General features: G+C 44.7%; 2 protein-coding genes across 2 annotated transcripts in view; both read left to right on the top strand.

Moving 5' to 3' along the window:
* The window catches only part of Cdc14a (cell division cycle 14A), a 115,050-nt gene extending 104,198 nt beyond the window's left edge, over positions 1-10,852 (top strand). Inside the window, exons 11-12 of the mRNA XM_055628189.1 lie at positions 10,169-10,373; positions 10,789-10,852. Of these exons, the coding sequence (XP_055484164.1) occupies positions 10,169-10,354 (186 nt within the window). The 3' untranslated portion in view covers positions 10,355-10,373; positions 10,789-10,852. The remainder of the gene's footprint in view (positions 1-10,168; positions 10,374-10,788) is intronic.
* Positions 10,698-13,864, top strand: Gpr88 (G protein-coupled receptor 88). Its single transcript, XM_055628188.1, has one exon. It carries the CDS (start codon positions 10,847-10,849, stop codon positions 11,999-12,001), a length of 1,155 nt encoding a protein of 384 aa, XP_055484163.1. The 5' UTR covers positions 10,698-10,846; the 3' UTR covers positions 12,002-13,864.
* Positions 13,865-20,737: the final 6,873 nt, after the last annotated feature.

The raw sequence follows: 20,737 nt of genomic DNA, 5'->3' as shown, positions 1-20,737 counted from the left end.
GTGGGGAAGAGTCGTCTGTTTCTTGTTTTACCACAGAGCTGGTTGGAATGGAGATCTCAGCCAGGGCATGGGGAGCAGATATAGGTAGGCCAGGAACAGGAGATGTAAAAACCACAACTTAGTGAATTAATTCAGAAAGGGCAAATGCAGAGATTTCTAAATAAGACTGGAACAAGCAATTACACTTGTAATTCAGAAACGCTCTTCTGAATCTAGTCTGTTTCAGAAGAGCTGCCAGGCTGTGAGACAACTCCATCGCCGTCTGTGTGGCTTTGGTAAACTAGGCAATGTAAACTAGGTTCCTACTTTCTTTTTTAATAAGATGTGATCAGATGGTCTGAGTCTATGGAGGGTGTGTGTGTGTGTGTGTGTGTGTGTGTGTGTGTGCAGGTGACAGAAATTTATCTTGTTCGGTTCTGAAGGCTGAGAGTTCTGAGATTAAGTCCCTAGCAGAGTCAGTGTGTGCTGAGGGCCTACTTCCTGCTTCCTAAATGATGCAAGCTCTTTTCACATGAGCACTTGCTGTGTGGGCACTGGTGCCCTTGTGAGTGTCGGCCCCCATGATTTATCGCCTCCTCAGACACTCCATCTCCTGATACCATCACCTTGTGGGGTAGGATTTCGACAGATGAGATTCAGAGGGGTACAACCATTTGGGGACAATATCAATGGCACAAACACTTCTCTTTTAAAATTGTAAATTCTACTGAGAGGCCAATAAAATAAAAGTAAGCTTCTTTTTAGGAAAATGCACAAGTACACATTTTTTGTATATAAATGTAGTGTCCATTTTTATTTAAAAAATGATTACATTAGCTTTTGTCTTAGTCAGTGTTCTATTGCTGTGAAGAGACACAACGACCACGACAGCTCTTACAAAGGAAAATAATACATTGGGGTTGGCTACAGTTTCAGAGGTTTAGTTCATTACTGTCACTGCAGGAGGCATGGTAGCACACAGGCAGACATGGTGATGGAGAGGTAGCTGATGCTTCTACCTCTGGGTCAGCAGGCAGCAAGAAGAGAGAGAGACCGAGCCTGGCTTGAGCATTTGAAACCTTAAAGCCCATCTCCAGTGATACACTTCCTCCAACAAGGCCACATGCCCTAATGCTTTCAAATAATGCTATTCCCTACAAGCCTATGAAAGCCATTTTTGTGAAAACTACCACATTCCACTCCCTATCCCCCATAGGCTTGTAGCCATATCACAGTGCAAAAATGTGTTCAGTCCAACTTCTAAGTATAGCTATCCCAATTGTACATTCTGGGACTCGGGAAATAACCACAGAATGAGTTTGGGGACCCATGGAACCTACCGTGAGTCAGACTTCAACCAATTTTCCATTTTATGGTTCGGTTCTAGATGCAGTCATATTGTCAGCTGAGAATAGCCGTCATCAAGTAGACACACAATCATATCTCCTTATGTCATGAATACTGTCCAGACGAAAGCAATGACCAACTCATAAGAACACCTAGACAATGATAGCAATCCCACCACATACAGTAGCAAATGCATTATATACTTAAAATGGGTGGTAAAGTCTTTTGGGGGACATTCTTTTTAGTATCTCAAATATAATGGACTAAATCTCTGAACGTGCTAAACCAGACCCAATTAAATGCTTTCCTTTATAAGAGTTGCCATGGACATGGTGCCTCTTCACAGCAGTGGAACACTGACTAAGATAGCTTCCCTAGTTACTTGAATGTGTGTTTCATGAACTCCCCATGCCAGCCAGATTCTCCAGATTTCTGTGCCACTTTTGTCTTCCATCAATTGCCCATGTCAGGAGTTCCCATGCTCACCATACACTGATGGTTGGTTAACGCTGGCTCCTTAGCTTAAGTGTTGGCATAAATCCAATCATTTTAATCCATGCCTTCTCTAACAGGCCTATGCAGGTCTGATCCTGATGATGTCTCTGTTTTCCAAGCAACAAAACAGTTTGTAAAGATAAAACAACTTGCTCAAAGTTACCTGGGTAATTACAAACAGACCCTGGATCTGGGTTAGACCTCTTAACCTCTATGGTAAATTGCTTACTCCTGGCCCTGATGACATTTTGGGGTGGATAATTCCTTACCATGGGAGAGCTGTCCTTCAGATTGTGAGATGTTTATCACACCCTTGCTCCCGTCCTCCTAGCACCCTGTCACCCAAGGTTTGAAAGCTGGAGCTTTCTCCTCTTGTTTCTGTGGCCTGGTTGGTGTTAGACACTGTCTGGGGACAGTGTCAGTTGTTTTGGAAAGGATTGCTTGGTGAGTCACTCCTGCACCCTCCTGTGCTGCTGTTACTGCATCAAGACTTTAAAACCTGATGGGGCAGGAGAAAAGGTGATAGTCACCAGGACAAGGCTTCCTCTCTAGGCCTGCATATGAAAGAGTTCAGGGAGGAACAGGCCTGCTCAAGAGTCTATAAACTCCCAATTTCTACAAGCCTGAGGCCTTCTTGTGGAGGCGAGAGCTTATATGCAGTTGAATGACTGCTAAGTTTAGTCAAAATAGGTAAACAAAACAACTAAAGAGCTTGTTCAACTGAAAAAAATCTATAGTCTGAACAGGCCACAGGCCAACATGACTTTTGGTGGCATCTGAGAGAGCAAGATCTGAGCAAAGACAAGGTGCTTTCAGCTGGTCTTGGTGTTAAAATTAGTGAGGTGGTTAGGTAGATGGCTTGGCTAAACTGGAGAAGGAAAACAACCAAAACTGAGCAGTTTGTGACTGCCACCATGGACCTGCTCACTTCCCAAAATACCCATGAGCCATTGCTGCCTCATGTTGCCCAGATCCATGAACTTCAGTACTGGGAATTCACTCTGGTCTTCTAGGAAGTTGGCATATGGATCTGTAATGGGGAATGTTTCCAGCAAAAATCCTTTTCTATAAAGAATCTGGCAGCATAAGCCAGAGAATGTGGTTACATGAGCCTTAAACTATTTTGGAAAAATAATAACAACACTGAACTATGTGACCCTAATATTAGTTTATCCCGTGAAAAGATAATTGAGATGGAAGCTGTGGTTATACGGACATCCCTTAGGGCCCTATGCAGTGAGAATTTTCAGCCAGGCACACTGATCAAAAGGGGAGCCTTGTCCTCAACTTGCTTACCATGTAAAAAGGTTACTCCAACCCCCAAAAAACAATGATGCATTCTGGTGCTTTGGGATACAAAGTCTAGATAAACTACCTAATGTTGGAGGTTAAGACAGCTCCTGGTAGGCAGTATTGTCTTAGAAAACAGTCCCTTCCTACCTGAGAAGGACTTAGCTTGAAAAAAGAAGTGGAGGTAGAGTGTGAACCATCAGAGAGACCGTCAAGGTCCCAGAGCGTTTTCAACAAAGAAGGCTGTTGGGAGAGAGAAGAGACGATACACACTCAGAAAGGACGACGTGTGCGGTGAGTCTGATGGAGCTGGAGGAAAGAGTAAATTAATCTAAGCCACGTTAGAGAAATCAAACTTTATCAAAGGGAGCAGCGCGATGCACTGGCTCAGGGCCAAACAACATGTTTTGGAACCCCACTTCTGGATTTCTAACTGTGCGATCTTGCCTTCTAGCTTCTTTGTGACTGCTTTATTAAAATGACGAGGTGCCAGTACCACCCGGAACTCATCACCTTCCTAGTGCCCAATCCCAAAACCAAAGGCTTTCCTGCCAGTGGCCATGAGCACGCTGCTACGGTTCGTACGGTTCCTCTGGTTTAGCCTCTTGACATCACTGTGCCTTCTCAAACTTTGCCAAGGGGGAGCTGTGTGACAGGGAGTATGGATGGAATTTAGGTGGGCAAGCTGTAGTGTATCAAGTTAAACGTGAGATCTCTCTAGCATTTGATGGTAGAGGGTGAGGGAGGCTCAGGGTGGACCCTGAGCCAATGACAAGATTTCTACTCTGTTGGTTTTTAGTAGTATGGGAGAGATTTCTCAATTTGAGTCTGTATTTTCAGTTACTATGAGAATACATCTTTCTCTTTTTTTAAATTAATTAATTCAATTTGTATCTTGGTCATAGGCCCTTCCCTTCTCTCTTCCCAGTCCCACCCTCCTTCTTGCATCCCCTCTGCCCTATTCCTCAGAATAGGGGAGCCCTCTACCTAGACACCCCAGTTCATCTATTCACATGAGGACAGAGTTCTTCCTCCTCCCGTGTGGCCTGGTAGAGAAGTCCCATCAGGGAAGAAGTGGTCAAAAGCAGGCAACATAGTCTGTGTCAGAGATACCCCCCCACTCCCCAAACTAGTGGGCTCACATGAAGCCTAAGATGCCCATCTGCTTTATCTTCTTGGGGACTGTGCATTGTAGAATGTCTGTCCTTAATATATGACTAAAATCTGCTTATAAGTGAGTATATACCCTGTGTGTCCTGCTGTGTTACCTCACTCAGGATGATCTTTTGTAGTTACATCCATTTGCCTGCACATTTCATGGTTTCCTTGTTTTTTAACTGCTGGGTAGTATTCCATTGTGTAAATGTACCCCAATTTCTGTATCCATTCTTCAGTTGAGGGGTATCTAGGTTGTTTCCAGTTTCTAGCTATTATGAATAAAGCTGCTATGAACATAGTTGAGTTAATGTCCTTATTATATGGTGGAGCATCTTTCCAGTGTATGACCAAGCTGGGTCTTAAGGTATGGCTAGTCCCAGTTTCCAGAGAAAGCCCCAGATTTATTTCCAAAGTGGTTGTACAAGTTTACATTCCCACCATCAATGGAGGAGTGTTTCTCTTTCTCCACATCCTCACCAGCATGTGTTGTCACTTGAGTTTTTGATCTTAGCCATTTTCACAGGTGTAAGATGGAATCTCAGAGTCATTTTGACTTGCATTTCCCTAATGACTAAGGATGTTGAGAATTTCTTTAAGTGCTTCTCTACCATTCAGGAGTCCTCTGTTGAGAATTTTCTGTTTAGTTTTGTACCCCATTTTTAAATTTGATTACTTGGTTTGTTGATGTTTATTTTCTAGAGTTAGTAGCTCTCCTCCATGTTTCTGCTTCAAGCTCTTGCCTTGGGTTCCCTCAGAGACGGACAATAAACTGCAAGATGAAATAAACTCCTTACTTCTCAAACACTTGTATCAGCTCCAGTTTATTTCATGAAATAAAAGCAGAGAGTTTGTGTGTTATGTCAGGTGAGCTTAGCTTCAGCAGGATTGTGGCCAAGATACCACCTGGAGTTAAAAGAGTTCAACCCTCAGAATTCATCTCAGCTGTCTTCAGCTTTTCTATACAAAGGATTTCCTGACCTTAGGTGCAATGACCTTCCTTCCTTTTCTGTGCTTGGCTCCATCCCAACTTGCTTATGGATTTATTGCTAACTTTTGGTACATTATCTTACAATGTTTTTTCTCTGTCTAGATGCCCACCTCTGTGGACTGATCTCACTGAGGGCCAGAATTAGATCATTATTATCTTTATGTTTTTACTTTCCAGAATATAAGAGAGGATCAACATGTGTGTGTGTGTGTGTGTGTGTGTGTGTGTGTGTGAATGTGTGTATTTATGTGTTGGGCATGTAAATAGATAGATAAACATGTAGAGAAGTTTCACTTCTTAGAACATGAGAAGCCTGCAGTGGACTGGGGAGATGGCTCAGTTGGTCAGGTGTTTGTCAAACAGGCATTGAGGACTGGAGAATGGTTCCCTGTAAAAGGTCCGCACAACAGGGCATCCCGGAGGGCTTAGTGCTGGAGACATAGGAACAGAGGATCCCTGGGGCTTGCTAGGCACCCGATGGGTGGGCTCTGTAGGCAGTGAGAGACCTTGCCTCATAAAGTAATAAGAAAGGACAATTGAAGAAGACATTTGACATTGACCTCTGGCCTCTATAAGCATGAATACACGCACATAAACATGTATACACACACACACACACACACACACACACACACACACATACTTACATACAGCTGATACTTAAAGTTTATACAATATAATGATAAAATGTCAATGGAAACAGAAAATAAGTTATCTAATTAAAATTTACACAATAAAATTTTTCTAGGAAAAAAGTTGATACTTAGACAAATTAATTTTAAGAGCAATTAAAATTATTATAAAAACAAAAAAGAAAGTAACCAGTTTAACAGTTTATACATGAGTTTCAATACTTACAAAAACTGCAGAAAAAATTAAAAAATAAAGCGGGAGCTGGAGAGAGATGGCTCAGTGGTTAAGAGCACTGGCTGCTTTCTCAGAGGACTCAGGTTCAATTCCCAGCACCCACATGGCAGCTCACAACTATCTGTAACTCTAGTTCCAGGGAATCTGGCACCCTCATACAGGCAGGAAAAACATCAATGCACATTAAAAAAATAGCAATAATAATAATAATAATAATAATAATACTTCTTTAAGTTGTGATTTTATTATAACCCTGATATAAAGAAACATAAAAATTAAAATATGAATATGTAAACTATTTAATATAAAAATATAACAAGTGTAGCTCATTATGTCAACACTTTAAGGAGAAAAGCACTGCTTTATACAAAAACTCTTCAGTAGGCTTGGACAGAAATGTTTCCGACTCTAAGGCAACATATCAGAAAACTACAATTACGGTCATATTTGTGGTGAATTCTTAGAAACTGCGAGGGAACTGTACTCATGAAATTGACGGCTAGAGGGCGGAAATGAAGAGGGAGTTCAGCTAGAAGGTCTCAGTAGAGGAGGGGTGGTAGGGGTGGTAGAAAAGATTTGGCTTATAGGTAAACCCAGAAGAAGACGAGGCTAATTAGGCAGAGAAAAGGGTGAGAAGAGAACAAAGAACAGAGCATCCGGGAACACTAATTAAGGAACCCATGACACTCGACTACTGTGGGCGAGTCCAAGGGAGCAGAGGAGCAACAGGAGAATAGAGAAGCCTAGATTGTGATGGCTGCAGGATGAGTACACGGGGTGGTAGAATCCCCGGGTTTATTAATTAGAGGCGGTGGTTGACCTTAGCCGAAGCTGTGCTGCGAACTGAAGGCATGTGGGTGGACATTCAGTGAGAGGACAGGACACAGAAGCAGAAAATAGGCACTTCCACTACAGAAGGGAAGTGAGCCCTGTGGAGCCACTCTGAGAAGGAAGCCAAGTCCAGGGGAGGTGTCAGCGGGCTGTGGTGAAATCCTCAGCTTTGTGAGCCCACGGAGGGGGTGGGGATGCGACCTGCTTGCGCAAAAGAAAGGCTGAGACTGTGTCAGAAAGGGAAACGGATCAGCAAGCTCCTCTGGAGGCATCGGGAAACTGACTCTACTAATAGAAAAAAATCATACCCCATGTTTCTCCAAGCAAAACCACAAAGGTAATCATTCATTAACCCAAAAGGCGTTAGTGAAGTAGCTACCGCGTGCCAGGGGATGTTATTCTGCAACCTAAACCGAAAATGAATCCAAGTGAAGAACCAGACAAGAACTTGGCCTTCCCAGCCTGGGCTAAATAAAAGAGTTACGCCTTTGGCGGAAGTTCAAGTGTCCTTACGGCAAGCCGTCCCTGAGGTTGGTCCTTACTTGTTACAGAGAATAACTGAGACCCAGAACCTGGGATTAGAACTCAGAATTCCTTTACCACTGAGGCAGCGCGAGGTAGATTTAACTGCAGTGACACGATTGAACTGGAGCTGATGGAGGAATTCTTGCAACCCTGTGGTGCTGATGCACTCAAGGCTTTGATGATGATGATGATGATGATGATGATGATGATGATGATGATGATAAAATGATGGTGAAAGACAAGGACAAATGCTCCATATTACCAATAGGCTGGACATCTGAACCTTTGCTCCAGGGAAACCCAACTACTGCTTCTCTTTTAGGTTTTTCTGTTTTACTGAAATCCAGCCTGATCTAGTTAAATTCATCAGGCCATGCTTGCTAAACATCAACAGAGATCTTCACAGTAATTAAATGACTTTTTTTTTAAAAATCAGGTTTGAGAAGAAAAAGTAGGGGAGGTACATTCTGATTTTCCTTCTGAAATAAGTACTCAAGGATGGACTGGGAAAGGTTCCTGACATATGGCCCAGGGCTTCACTCTGAGTTACACACAAGGAATCTACAGCAAGCGGAGAACGATTAAATGTGTGCACAGGGATTTGGAGAAAGTCTGGGAGGAAAGAGCCTTTGACATTACTGAGTGGACACGTCTTTCCTGGCAATAATATGCAGGGCTAACAGATGGATGCCTAACTTAGAACTTCGGACACCTAAAACATCAGGCACCATTTTTCTATTGTGTGTATTACCTATTCTCTGAGTAAAATTTGTAAATAAAAAAAAAAAAAAAAAAACCAAAAAACTTTTGCTAGTGGTCGTGGGGGTGGGGCATTTGGTGTACTTTTGGGAAAGTTCCCATGTGTACAGATGAATCAACATTTGCACCAGGACAGAGTTGAGCCCTGAGTGCAAGTCCTTATGACATCCCATATCATAAAAATTTTCTCAGAGGTCCTTGTCATTCATTCTACGGAGTCTTTAGAGAAATTGCTTTTCTCCACACCCATTGCTCAAGAATAGGCTTTAAACTTGTTTAAGAGTTGAAGCAAGGGCTGGAGAGATGGCCCAGGTCTTAAGAGCATTGTCTGCTCTTCCAGAGGTCCTGAGTTCATATTCCCAGCAACCACACGGTGGCTCACACAACCATCTACACAAGGATCTGATGCCCTCTTCTGGTACGTAGATGTACATGCAGATAGAGCATGTATATACATAAAGTAAATAAATAAATCTTAAAAAATAAAATAATAAATAAGTAAAAAATCTGGGTTATAATCCCAACCCTGGGAAAGCAGGGACAGATGCTTGTTGGAGCTCAGTGGCCAGCCAGCCTAGCTCAAGCAATGAAGGCTCATCGAGAGACCCTGCCTCAAAAAATATGGTGAGGAGAGATTAAGGAAGACACCCAACTTCAACCTCCAGTTTCTATGTACAAGTCTCTCTCTCTCTCTCTCTCACAGACACACACACACACACACACACACACACACACACACACACAGAGAGAGAGAGAGAGAGAGAGAGAGAGAGAGAGAATATTCCCACACAACTCCTACCCTGGACACACACAGCTTCCCAGTTATCTTCCACTAGAGTGGTTCAGTTGTCACAACCAATGAAGCTTCCTGACGTATTCTTACTGAGTCCATCATTTCCACGAGGGCTCTCTGGGTGTTGATTGTCTTGCGGGCTTGGACAGATTTACAATAAAGTGTTCCACCATTAACGTGTCACACAGAGAGTTCCCCCTGCCCTGCGTGCTTATCCATCCCTTCCACCCTCCCAGCCCCGAGTCCCTGATAGCAAATCTGTGATCTCCCCACAGTTTTACTCTTTTCAGCATGTGATACAGTTGGGACTGTGCAGTCCACAGCCTTTTCAGAGGCATCTTTTGCTTAATAATAAGCATTTCCAAAATCTTTAGGTGTTCTGTGTCTTGACAGGTGGCTTCTTTTTAGTTCTAAGTCATTCCATTGTCTAGATGTGCTCCCTGACTCCATTTTTAGATTGTCTGACCCTTGTATTCCCACGCCCCTCTCATCCCACCGAAACACAAGCTAAGCTTCGGAGAGGTGGTCTAACGATGAGAAAAGGATTGAAGTTATGATTTAAGCTAAGGCTCACATATTTTCCTGTAGCTAATTACTCATGTCCTACTTTGCAAAAAAAAAGGGGGGGGGAGGGGCCTGAATTTCCATTCAAATGTACAGTAATTCTCCCTGCAAATGTACTGGAGTATATTTATCTCCCAGGGGAAAAAAAGTCTTGCCTCCAGGATGAATCAGACTGAGATGAAATTTTACTCTAACATTTAGAGGCAAGGAAGAAAGAAAGGGAAAAAAAACAAATAGTGAAAAATAAGAAAGAGAATGAGGAGAGAGAATAAAAACTTGTTAACTGTAGGCTTCTCCGAGCAAGGTTTTTTTTTTTCTCTCTTTTACAAGTTAGCAGTTGCTGAATAATTCGTGACAGCACGGAAGGAAGGCTCTTCTCGCTGGGTGATGGATAACTGAGCAGGAGAGCGAGCGCTCCAAGTGGGTTTGTCACATCAGCCAGCGCTCTTGCTCAGCACAGGGCGCGCTCCTCCAGCTCAGCTTCTGCTCCTGCAGCCAGGCACCCTCTCTGCTGCTGCCTGCCCACCCGCCCTGGGCTTGCAGCCTACCACTTTTCCTCTCTCCACTGCCAGCTGAGGAGACTCCCCGCAGCTGCTGCCTGCTGCCTGGGACCATGTGCGTGGATGCTGCTTGCGAGAAGCAAGGCGCTTGCTGCTGGCATGGATCCCGGCTCAGTTTCTCCCGTTGACTTCTGGACCACAGATGCTGCCGCTGAGGAGGGATTTCCTGGCATCTCTCCCTCTGCTATCACCAGCTAAGGACTGGCCCCAAATCAAGGTAACTTCCATTCCCTCTCCTTGGCATTTTTCCCCAGCCAGGATATCTCCACTAGTTCCCGGTAACGAGGGGCCCTGGTTGGCAACACACATTCCCAACTCCTCTCTCTCTCTCTCTCTCTCTCTCTCTCTCTCTCTCTCTCTCTCTCTCTCTCTGTGTGTGTGTGTGTGTGTGTTTGGGGAAACTGTTCCTGGTATCGGCAGGACCTTGGGGCTTCCCTGCTGCTCGCTCGCCGAGTGTTAAGCGGACCTTCTCTGTCGCTGGAGACATTTCCGAGGCAGGCACCTGTCATTTGCGACCCCCGTTCTTCTTCAGCTCCCGCTCTCTCCCCCTCCCCTCCCCCCTCAGCCCATTATCCGGCTTCAGCCTTTTGTGTTGGTGGCAGAGGACTGAAGGGATGTTTTTGTCCTCCCAGCAGGGAAGTGTCAGGATGGGCCAACGCTAGGGCGCGAGGTGTGAAGAGTTGGACCAGAATGACCAACTCCACCTCTAGTTCGACCTCCACAACCACCGGGGGATCGCTGCTGCTGCTCTGCGAGGAAGAAGAGTCGTGGGCAGGCCGGCGGATCCCGGTGTCTCTCCTGTACTCGGGGCTGGCCATCGGGGGCACTCTGGCCAACGGTATGGTCATCTATCTGGTGTCGTCCTTCCGAAAGCTGCAGACCACCAGCAACGCCTTCATAGTGAATGGCTGCGCCGCGGATCTCAGCGTCTGCGCCCTCTGGATGCCACAGGAGGCTGTGCTGGGGCTCCTGCCCGCCGGCTCCGTCGAGCCCCCGGGGGACTGGGACGGCGGCGGGGGCAGCTACCGCCTGCTCCGGGGAGGGCTGCTGGGCCTCGGGCTCACCGTGTCTCTCCTGTCCCACTGCCTCGTGGCGCTGAACCGCTACCTGCTCATCACCAGGGCGCCCGCCACCTACCAGGTGCTGTACCAGCGGCGCCACACGGCGGGCATGCTGGCCCTGTCCTGGGCGCTCGCCCTGGGCCTGGTGCTGCTGCTCCCGCCCTGGGCCCCCAAGCCGGGAGCCGAGCCCCCGCAAGTCCACTACCCCGCGCTGCTGGCGGCGGGCGCGCTGCTGGCGCAGACGGCGCTGCTGCTGCACTGCTACCTGGGCATCGTGCGCCGCGTGCGCGTCAGCGTCAAGAGGGTCAGCGTGCTCAACTTCCACCTGCTGCACCAGCTGCCCGGCTGCGCCGCCGCCGCCGCCGCCTTCCCCGCCGCCCCGCACGCTCCGGGCCCGGGGGGCGGCGCCCACCCCGCGCAGCCCCAGCCCCTGCCGGCGGCGCTGCAGCCTCGCCGGGCGCAGCGGAGGCTCAGCGGCCTGTCCGTGCTGCTGCTCTGCTGCGTCTTCCTGCTGGCCACGCAGCCCCTGGTGTGGGTGAGCCTGGCCAGCGGCTTCTCCCTCCCCGTGCCCTGGGGCGTGCAGGCGGCCAGCTGGCTCCTGTGCTGCGCCCTGTCGGCGCTCAACCCGCTGCTCTACACGTGGAGGAACGAGGAGTTCCGGAGATCCGTGCGCTCCGTCCTGCCCGGCGTTGGGGACGCGGCTGCAGCCGCTGCTGCCGCCACCGCGGTGCCAGCCATGTCCCAGGCGCAGCTGGGCACCCGGGCGGCTGGCCAGCACTGGTAACCCACCTTCCTGTGACACCTGCCGCCTCGCCTCCTCGGTTTGTGAGCGCTTCCCAGCCCCGGCGAAGATCCCCCCCGGGGAAGATTTTTGCCTTCCTTCCTTCCCAGTGCAATGCCTGAACCAGGGTCTGCTGTCCCTAAAAGCAATCGTGTGCAGCCGCCCAACTTTTACCCATTGTTTCTGTGTTTCAGAGACACCCTTACGTCCAAGGCACGCAGACGGCAAGGACGTGCAAAACTGGCGTTTTTTAAAAAGAACCAGTTAATTTATTTCAAGTTTGCTTTAAAAAAACAAAACAAAACAAAACAAAACAAACAAAAAAAAAAGAGCTTTCCTAACATAACAACCCTCCCAGCCTCCATCGTCTTATATACGAAGCGCCTCGAGTGTGTGAGTGTGCATGAGCCAAAGGTTATACCATTGAGGGAGAAACTGTGTAGACAGTATTTTAATCACGCTTCCTTCTGTTATAGTTTAGTCTTTGTATATTGTATATTGACCCTGAAGAGTGAAACCACAGGTGTATACACCGGTGTGAATTGCCATTGAGACCTCAAGCCCTTTATTCTTAAAAGGGTTCTTATTGAGTCATTTTTGAATTGCGATAGACTCGCAGCCAGTGAGGAAACAAATTTATTGTTTTACACTCTCTATTCACGTCTGAGGTGGAAAGCTACAGTTGAGTGTTAAAGGAAAAAAAAAAAAAAAAAAAAAAAGAAGTCAGGTTTGTTAATGGATGGTCTGAGACCAGAGATGGAATTTCGGAAACAAAACCAGGGGGTTATCTATTTCAGGTACCAGCTTCACATTTTCTAAAGCATGCGGATCTCTTGCTACCCACATCAGTAACCGATTTATTTGCCTCTGAGTGTGATCGCAGCTTTGAACATTCTGTACTGTCATGGTTGCTAAGGAGAATGACTCCTGTTTTCTCTTTAAAATATCTCGATGCACATGATATGATGACACACTAATACCAGAACTGCATACATAATGTTAGTGGCTATTGCATGCTCCTAGATGCTAGAACTTATCGGGCATGTGGTACACAAAGCAATACCCACCGGACACGGACAGTTTACCTCTTCCAGACACCAGAAGGAATGGCCTTTAAATATTTGAAAAGAGACACAGATACATCTGTGACTACGTGTCTTGACCTGGTTTATGAAAAAAAACAAAATCCCATTTTGGGACTTGGGCTCCCAAATAAAACCAATGGTCAAGATGACAGAATAAAAACAGATTGGCTCTGCCAAGCCATCTGTGCTGTTTAGGGGTTAAACAAGCCACACGTTAGGAAGCGACACTGTTTTATGTTGTTCACATATATGACCATGACATCTAATATTAGCATAGTGTCTGTTGAAGACAGAATTATGCTACACGCAGTTATGCATAAAAGGAACATTTCAAATGGGACTCTGTTCTTAAATGTTGAGGTTTACCATCTTCATCTTTGACTTCCTAAATGTTTTTAGATGCATTTGCAATGTGCAAAACCGTGTGAAATCATCCTGTACAATTAAACAGGGAAGAAAGTAATAGGAGGCACAGATCAGTCTGTTAGCCACATAAAATCTGGGTCCAAACAGTCTCAATTCACTGCGTAATTCAGGAGCAGAGACAGCCTGCTTTGTTACACTCTTGGACCAAGAACGGTAAGAACACTTGTACAGTTGAAAAATTATGGGGGAAACAGGAGATGGACATTTTGTAGCAAAAGAAAAGACAATAAAGATGTTTGTCACTAACAGCACATTGGCAGTCATGTTATTAACCAAACTGTGTGCATGCGCCATTTCTCATCTGTTCCTGCTTTCCTGGATTCAGATATTTAATTAAAGTTTAGATAACACTTCTCCTGGGTCTATTTCTTCTTTCTCTGGCTATCTTCTTTCTGTCTCTGTCTTGAGGATACTGTACCAGAAGACTCTGTGTTCCAAAACATTAGTGATGCAAAATGACACCTTTTTGCTGGCTGTAAGTTTATTTTTGGTTTCTAAAATGCTTTCTACTTCATATAGTTACATAAGGCCCTTACACTGGTCTGGGAAAAAAAAATAGACATGTTTCCTTTCTGTAAATGCTGTGCAATGGGTCAGAATGATAACAGAGAGGCAAGAATTTTCCACTGGGGGTACAGGAGGACGCCTTTCGAAAGCTTTGTCAACAAGCTCTTCTTCTTAGGCATTGTCCTTGTTTCTCATTGTGGATGGTGCAAAGCAGTCCCCTCTCTGTCCCTATAATGTGCCACATGTATAAAGAGCTTTGCAAATGAGGACCTGAGGCCTTGCCTTATTTCTGCCTAGCACCGAGAGCCGTTTGCTGGCACATTGCCATGCAGAAGACCTACTTTCCATTAATTTACTAGTAATTAACTCCACAGGACTGATTCACTCTTCATTTTAATGTAGCCCTGATGCATCTAAAAATGCCTTTCGAAGCGTTGCCTGTGAGTGTTGGAGTTACTGCTTTGACAAAGTAAATTAACGGAGATCGTGTTCTTTTTTAAGTGAAACCACATATTATCTACCCAGGAACATATATATTAAAAAATCCTAACTGCTATCCTGGGCTGCCCTAATTTGCTTTTGTGCTTTTTTTTTTTTTTTTTTTTATCTTTATGCCTTTTAAGATGTATAACATCTGCCTGCCTTCTGCATGCACTTAAAGGGTGAAATTCTGGGAGAGAATAGGCTCTATCCCCAGAATTCTATTTCTTCCAAAATGAAGAGTGTTAATAAACAAAAATTCTACTGGTTCAGGGGCATTTGCCGATGGCATTTTAAGTCAGATAAATTTCTCTTTGTCTCAGAATTACAGAAAAATATTTCCACACTGGATGTTTCTTTTCCGAGGGACTCAGCAGAGAATGGCATGCAGCAGAGGAAGGGGTAAAGGGCAAAGAATCTTTCCTTAAACCACTGATCAGAAAGTGAGTGAAAGGATCTACTTGTCAACAGATCTGCTTTGGGCTCACAGTGGAGGACTACCCTGTTCTTCTGATGACTATATTAACTGACTTCAGTGTTTGTTTGTTTGTTTGTTTGTTTTTTGTTTTACCACCTTTATTGCACAGTCTAGGGGTGCAGATGACCCTTGGCTGGCTCTATAGCAGTCTTAGTGACTAACTTGACAAAGACCTCATGGCATAGCTCTTTGTCGAAGCACATGGGGAGCCGGGGCCGTGGCTCAGTCAGCAATGTGCTTGCCGTACAGGCATGAAGACCCTAGTTCAGATTTCTACAATACATTTAAAAAGCCAAGTGTGGCATGGCATGTCTGTAATTCCAGTTCTGGGAAGACAGAGACAGATGGACTTGCTGACCAGCCACTTCAGCTGATGGGTGAGTTCCAGATTCCAGTGGGAGAATGTGACTCAAAAAATAAAGTGGGGAGCAAATGAAGAAGATACTTGACATCAAGCACGCAGCACATTTGCACTCATATGAATATTGTACACACACGCACACACAGAAGAACATTGCGATCACAATTCCCCTTCCTTTCAAGGCCTGTCCTTAGTGTTTACAGCTTGTGGGGCAAGAATGGAGCTCCAGATGGAGCTCTTGGTCTATGGCTTTTTCTTCCTTGGCCTTTTCTTCCTTGTTTTTTTGCCCTTTTAACATCTCCAGGGCGCAAACGTGTGTTGTTCAGCCCACAGACCTGAGTTCTGACTGTATTCCTATCTCAGCCAGATACTGGGTCACCTCTGGCACGTGAACAGTCCCTGAAAGTGGCTCTTTGGGCGGTGAACTTGTGGTTTCCAGGCACTTGCCTCTGTTGCAGGAGATGCAAGCCCCAGGCTGGCATATGTGCTTGTGGGATGGGTAGTCAGAGGAGGACAGAAGGCCTCCCTTTAAAGTGCAAGACCTCGGTTGTGGTCCCAGTTTCTCAAAGTGCAGTTGTGTTTTTCAAGACACGTGTTTATACGTTCTGTCCAGGCATCCTTGACCAGCCTGTCCTACTTACAGAGCCTCCTCACTTGAGCCCCACGCTGAGATTTCCAGATACGTCGGAAGCCCTGATGCATAGCTGAAGGTAAAGGAAAAACTGCAGCTGAAGTAGAGGTTGGATAGGAATGTCTGTTGGAAGGAGGCAATGGGTACCTGGGCTGCCTTGCACAATTCTCCCTACTGCTGTGTGCCTTTGGAAATTTTATAAGAACGCGCGCGCGTGCCTTAAACGGTGTAGCCAAAGCTAAATAAATGGTAGAAGAGAGAGAGAGAGAGAGAGAGAGAGAGAGAGAGAGAAGAAAGGAAGAGAAAAAGCACAGACGTGAAAGTGATCAAAGCCTGAGATCCCACAAGGTTAATTAAATACACAGACCGGGACTGAAAGGTTGGTTTGACTCTGACCAGGAGACTACAGCTAGCACGACGGAGGTAACAATCGGAACTGAAGTGTCCAGTCCCCTTCACAGTGTGACCATCCCTTAAGCTGTCTCCCTGACTCAAATCCGTTGCTATAGCACACACAGTTGTCTGCACACTAGCTCTAAGCACAGACCAGATCTATGTGAGTTTCGGATCATGCAAGGGCTTTACTGGGTTATTCTAGCTTTTCCTTCTGGAAAGCTTCATTCACTGTCTACCTCCTCACCGGGGCTTCTCTGCCCCAGCTTTGGGCTCCTTCTCCATAGAACTCATGTGCAGCATTAGTCTTACACATTCCCTTTTATATTACCTCTTTTTTAAATGTGTGTGTGTGTGTGTGTGTGTGTATGTGCATGTGAGAGAAAGAGAATCTTCAAAACTAGACAGAAAAATTATTTTTTCATTTATATTTTATCTATTTTGTAATGGATTTTTTTCACAACCAGTCACTTGAAGTACATTATAATATTTAATATATGTTTATACCTGATAACAGTAATTTTCAACTTTTAAATTAATTTATGCTCATATAAAAATAGATGGGTTTTTTATTATGGCATCTCCATGCTTATGTGTCATGATAATGACAGTTTTTAAAGAAAAAAGATTTGACTTGTTCTCAAGCATTTATTTTTCTCTTAATGAAATAGACCTAGGAATAAATCCTAGTTCCCAAGTCATGTCTTGCCAAAGGCTATCCCAGGGCAATAAAGTATGGGACTGTGAGACAGGTGTCAAGGAACATGCTGCCAGCACTGTCATTTGAGAAAGGTTGCTACTCCTGTCATACTCAAACTGTTCACATGACTAAGTCAGCACGAGGATGTTCTGGCTCTAATCACTGCTTTAAATTCAGTGCTGGAGTGCTCAAGATGTGTGCTTATTTCCGAGGGTTTTACATAAGAAAGCTGTGTGTTTTGACTTGAGGAAGCCTTACATGTTGCTAATCAATGAGCAGGAACTGTTGCCAGAGCCTGGGAGAGATTACTATGGGATGTCTTTACATCTTCTCTACAGTTCAGGGGGCGGACAGCTTTGGAGAAAGTGCTGAAGGCCACCCAGGCTGAGGTTTTGCTCTATTTATTAGACAGAAAATGTTTGAACTTTCAAAGCTTTTCTTATGAGAAATTGGTCCCAGTTTCCAGTTTTGTGTTTTCAAGAACAGAAAAGTGTCTGGCATCCTTTGTGTGGTGGGGCTGGACAGACTCTGCTTTTAGCCAAATGGCTATGATATGTTGGCATGGTTTTATCTTTTAGCAGTATAAAATACAACCTTCTTTCCAAAAGTTTTTATTTGAGCTTTGTGTATGTGTGTGGTGTGTGTTCACACATGCTATTAAAGATTAGAGGCCAAGTCTTGGGAGGACAGAAATATGCCACAGTAAGCCAAACGATCATCCCTCCTCCATCTTTGATAAAGTTGAGGATGATTCAATGGGAGTCAATGGCTCAGCAAATAAAAGTGCCTACCGGCAGCACGGACGAACTGAGATCTATAAAGCCGAGGCTGGAGGATGTAACTCAATATGGGTGCCACATTAGGTTCACTAGCTCAGCTCACATGGGATGAATAACTATTCTTGGTCCAGGTTGAGAGAAGAGGACAGAGACCACATGTCTTTCACATAAGACCTTGCCAAAAAAAAAAAAAAAATAAAAAGAGCCTCTTTGTGGCAAAAATTTGGGTGGGTAACTATTTCCCATGTAGTAGGCAACTCATATGGTTTGAAGATAGTGAAAGTGGCAGCAAAAATGACACTCTTCTGTCTGAGTATGCATCCTGCAGTTTTTGAATCACTGACAGGTAGGCATAGCATAGAGTCACTGTGATGAACTGTGGCACTGGGTCTCTGTCCAGCTTTGTCAACCAGAAGAAATACCTTCTAGCTTCTGACCACAGGTAAACCAACCACTGATCATATCAGGCACTTTTAGCTAGGTATCTTTCATCCAGAACCTAAGTGCAAGATGGAGCAGTAAATAAGTATGGTATTTGTGATTTTTTTTAAAACAATGTTATGGAGCATGATTAAAGAAGGAGAAAATGGCTCAGTTGGAGGAAAATTGCTAAATAGAAAAATGATATTTCATTTATGTTTTTTAATTTTTATTTTTTATATTAATTATAGTTATTCACTTTGTATCCCAGCTGTAGCCCCCTCCAACATTCCCTCCCAATCCCACCCTTCCTCTCTCATCTAGGCCCATTCCATTCTCCAAGTCCACTGATAGGGGAGGTCCTCCTCCCTTTCCATCTGACCCTATCCTATCAGGTCTCATCAAGACTGGCTGCATTGTCTTCCTCTGTGGCCTGGTAAGGCTGCTACTCCCTCAGGGGGAGGTGATCAAAAGGCCAGCTACCATGGGCTACATCTGAGCAGGGGTTCTAGGTTATATCCATGCATGGTCCTTGTTTGGAGTATCAGTCTCAGAAAAGACCCCTGTGCCCAGATAGTTTAGTTCTGTTGTTTTCTTTGTGGAGTTCCTGTCCTCTCCAGGTCTTACTATCTCCCCCTTTTTTCATAAGATTCCCTGCACTCTGCCCAAAGTTTGTTTACGAGTCTCATCATCTGCTTTGATACCCTTCTGAGTAGAGTCTTTCAAAGGCCCTCTGTGGTAGGCTCCTGTCCTGTTTTCTCCTTCCAATGTCCATCCCATTTGTCTTTCTGAGTGAGGATTGATCATCTTACCCAGGGTCCTCCTTCTTGTTTAGCTTCTTTAGGTGTATAGATTTTAGTATGTTTACCCTATATTATATGTCTAATAGTCACTTAAAAGTGAGTATATACCGTGTGTCTTTCTGCCTCTGGGATACCTCACTCAGGATGATCTTTTCTAGTTCCCACTATTTGCCTGCAAATTTCATGATTTCCTTGTTTTTTACTGCTGAGTAATATTCCATTGTGTAAATGTACCACAATTTCTCTATCTATTCCTCAGTTGAGGGACATCTGGGTTGTTTCCAGGTTCTGGCTATAACAAAGAAAGCTGCTTGTTGTATACTTGAGCATGTTTTAGATATATGCCTAGGAGTGGTAGAGCTGGATCTTGAGGAAGCCATTCCTAATTTTCTGAGAAAGCGAAATGCTAGAAATATTGCTGTTGCTGCTGCTTCCTTTTGCAACAACCATGAAAGATAGGTGTTAAGCCAGGTGTGGTGGTACATTCTAGAATTCTAAAACACAATAAGCATAGGCAGGAGGATTCCTGCTAATTCATGCCTAGCCTGGGGTACATAGTGAGACCCTTTCTCAAAAGAAATAAAGTAAGACAAGGCAGGAATTATGGTTTGCTTTATGACTGAGGATCTTCCTCACTGTCCCTAAATGTCACTAGCAAAGGAAACTGATGACTATTGAACTCAAGTCTAGTTGACTCCAAAGCCTGGGCTTGTAAACATAGTGTCAAATGCAGAATTCAGAGCAAGTGCTAGAAGCTCAGTGGGTGGGAGATAGATTTCAGCTTAATAGGAGGAAAAAAGAACTTTATCTCAATTATTAGTGCTCAAAATAGTTGGGGCTGTCTCTGGAGATTATGACTTTCCCGGCACCTGAAGGATGCAAGTTGAGGTTAACTTGCGAACGGTTGTCTATGCCAGGTGGGAAGCTTCCCCATGTTAACTCTGAGATGCCTATAAAGGCTGGTTTCTGCGATTACTTAATAGCTCTTCTCCTTGGAGGTGACAAATGCTTTCTTGTTCTTTGCCTGTGATATTTCAACTGATTAGTCACAAGGAGAGTGCCTTCTTTATATCTTACCCTCACCAACCAAAGAAAAGCAAGCCACGGTGACAAGAGATGTCCCTTTTGGATCACAGGGGCACTAACAGGACACAATCTTTGTCACTTGGCCTCTTCATGCTTCTTCTGGTCAGTCTCCCTTGTGGTCTTACTTCATTCCCTATTTTCTGAAGTGAAATTTAGGCTGGAAGAAGTCTACCTCACTTATTCTCTCAGGGCAAATTCTGAGACACAATGTATTATCTATACACATTTAATTTTGGGAAGAATAACATTTTCGATTGCTTTATGTTGGGGAAATGGAACAGATTTCAAGATGACAGGCTAAGGTCAGCTTTATGGGAATGTTACCTTTCCTGAGTGTTGTTCTCAGCTGAGGGTTTTGCATGTGCCTGCCTCAAATTAGATTTCAAACAAACCCTATTGTGATGGCTAATTTTGGTTGTCAACTTGACAATATCTAGAATTAACTAAAACCACCTGTGATGGATTTTTGCATTATTGGAAGTGAGAAGATCCACTTCTAATCTGGATATTTGAGGAGGGAAAACACATCCTGGTGTCAGCACATGGAGACAGTGCCTCTGATCTTATGTTAGTAGGAATGATCATGATTT

The sequence above is a fragment of the Psammomys obesus genome, unplaced genomic scaffold, assembly GCF_907164565.1.
Source record: "Psammomys obesus unplaced genomic scaffold, mPsaObe1.curated_primary_1811, whole genome shotgun sequence".
NCBI lineage: Eukaryota > Metazoa > Chordata > Mammalia > Rodentia > Muridae > Psammomys > Psammomys obesus.
Note: the sequence above shows the minus strand (reverse complement) of the source record. Positions and strands in the feature narration are given on the sequence as shown.

Coding starts and splice junctions, on each gene's coding strand:
- Gpr88 (XM_055628188.1), top strand. CDS start 10,847: ATGACCAACTCCACCTCTAGTTCGACCTCCACAACCACCGGGGGATCG.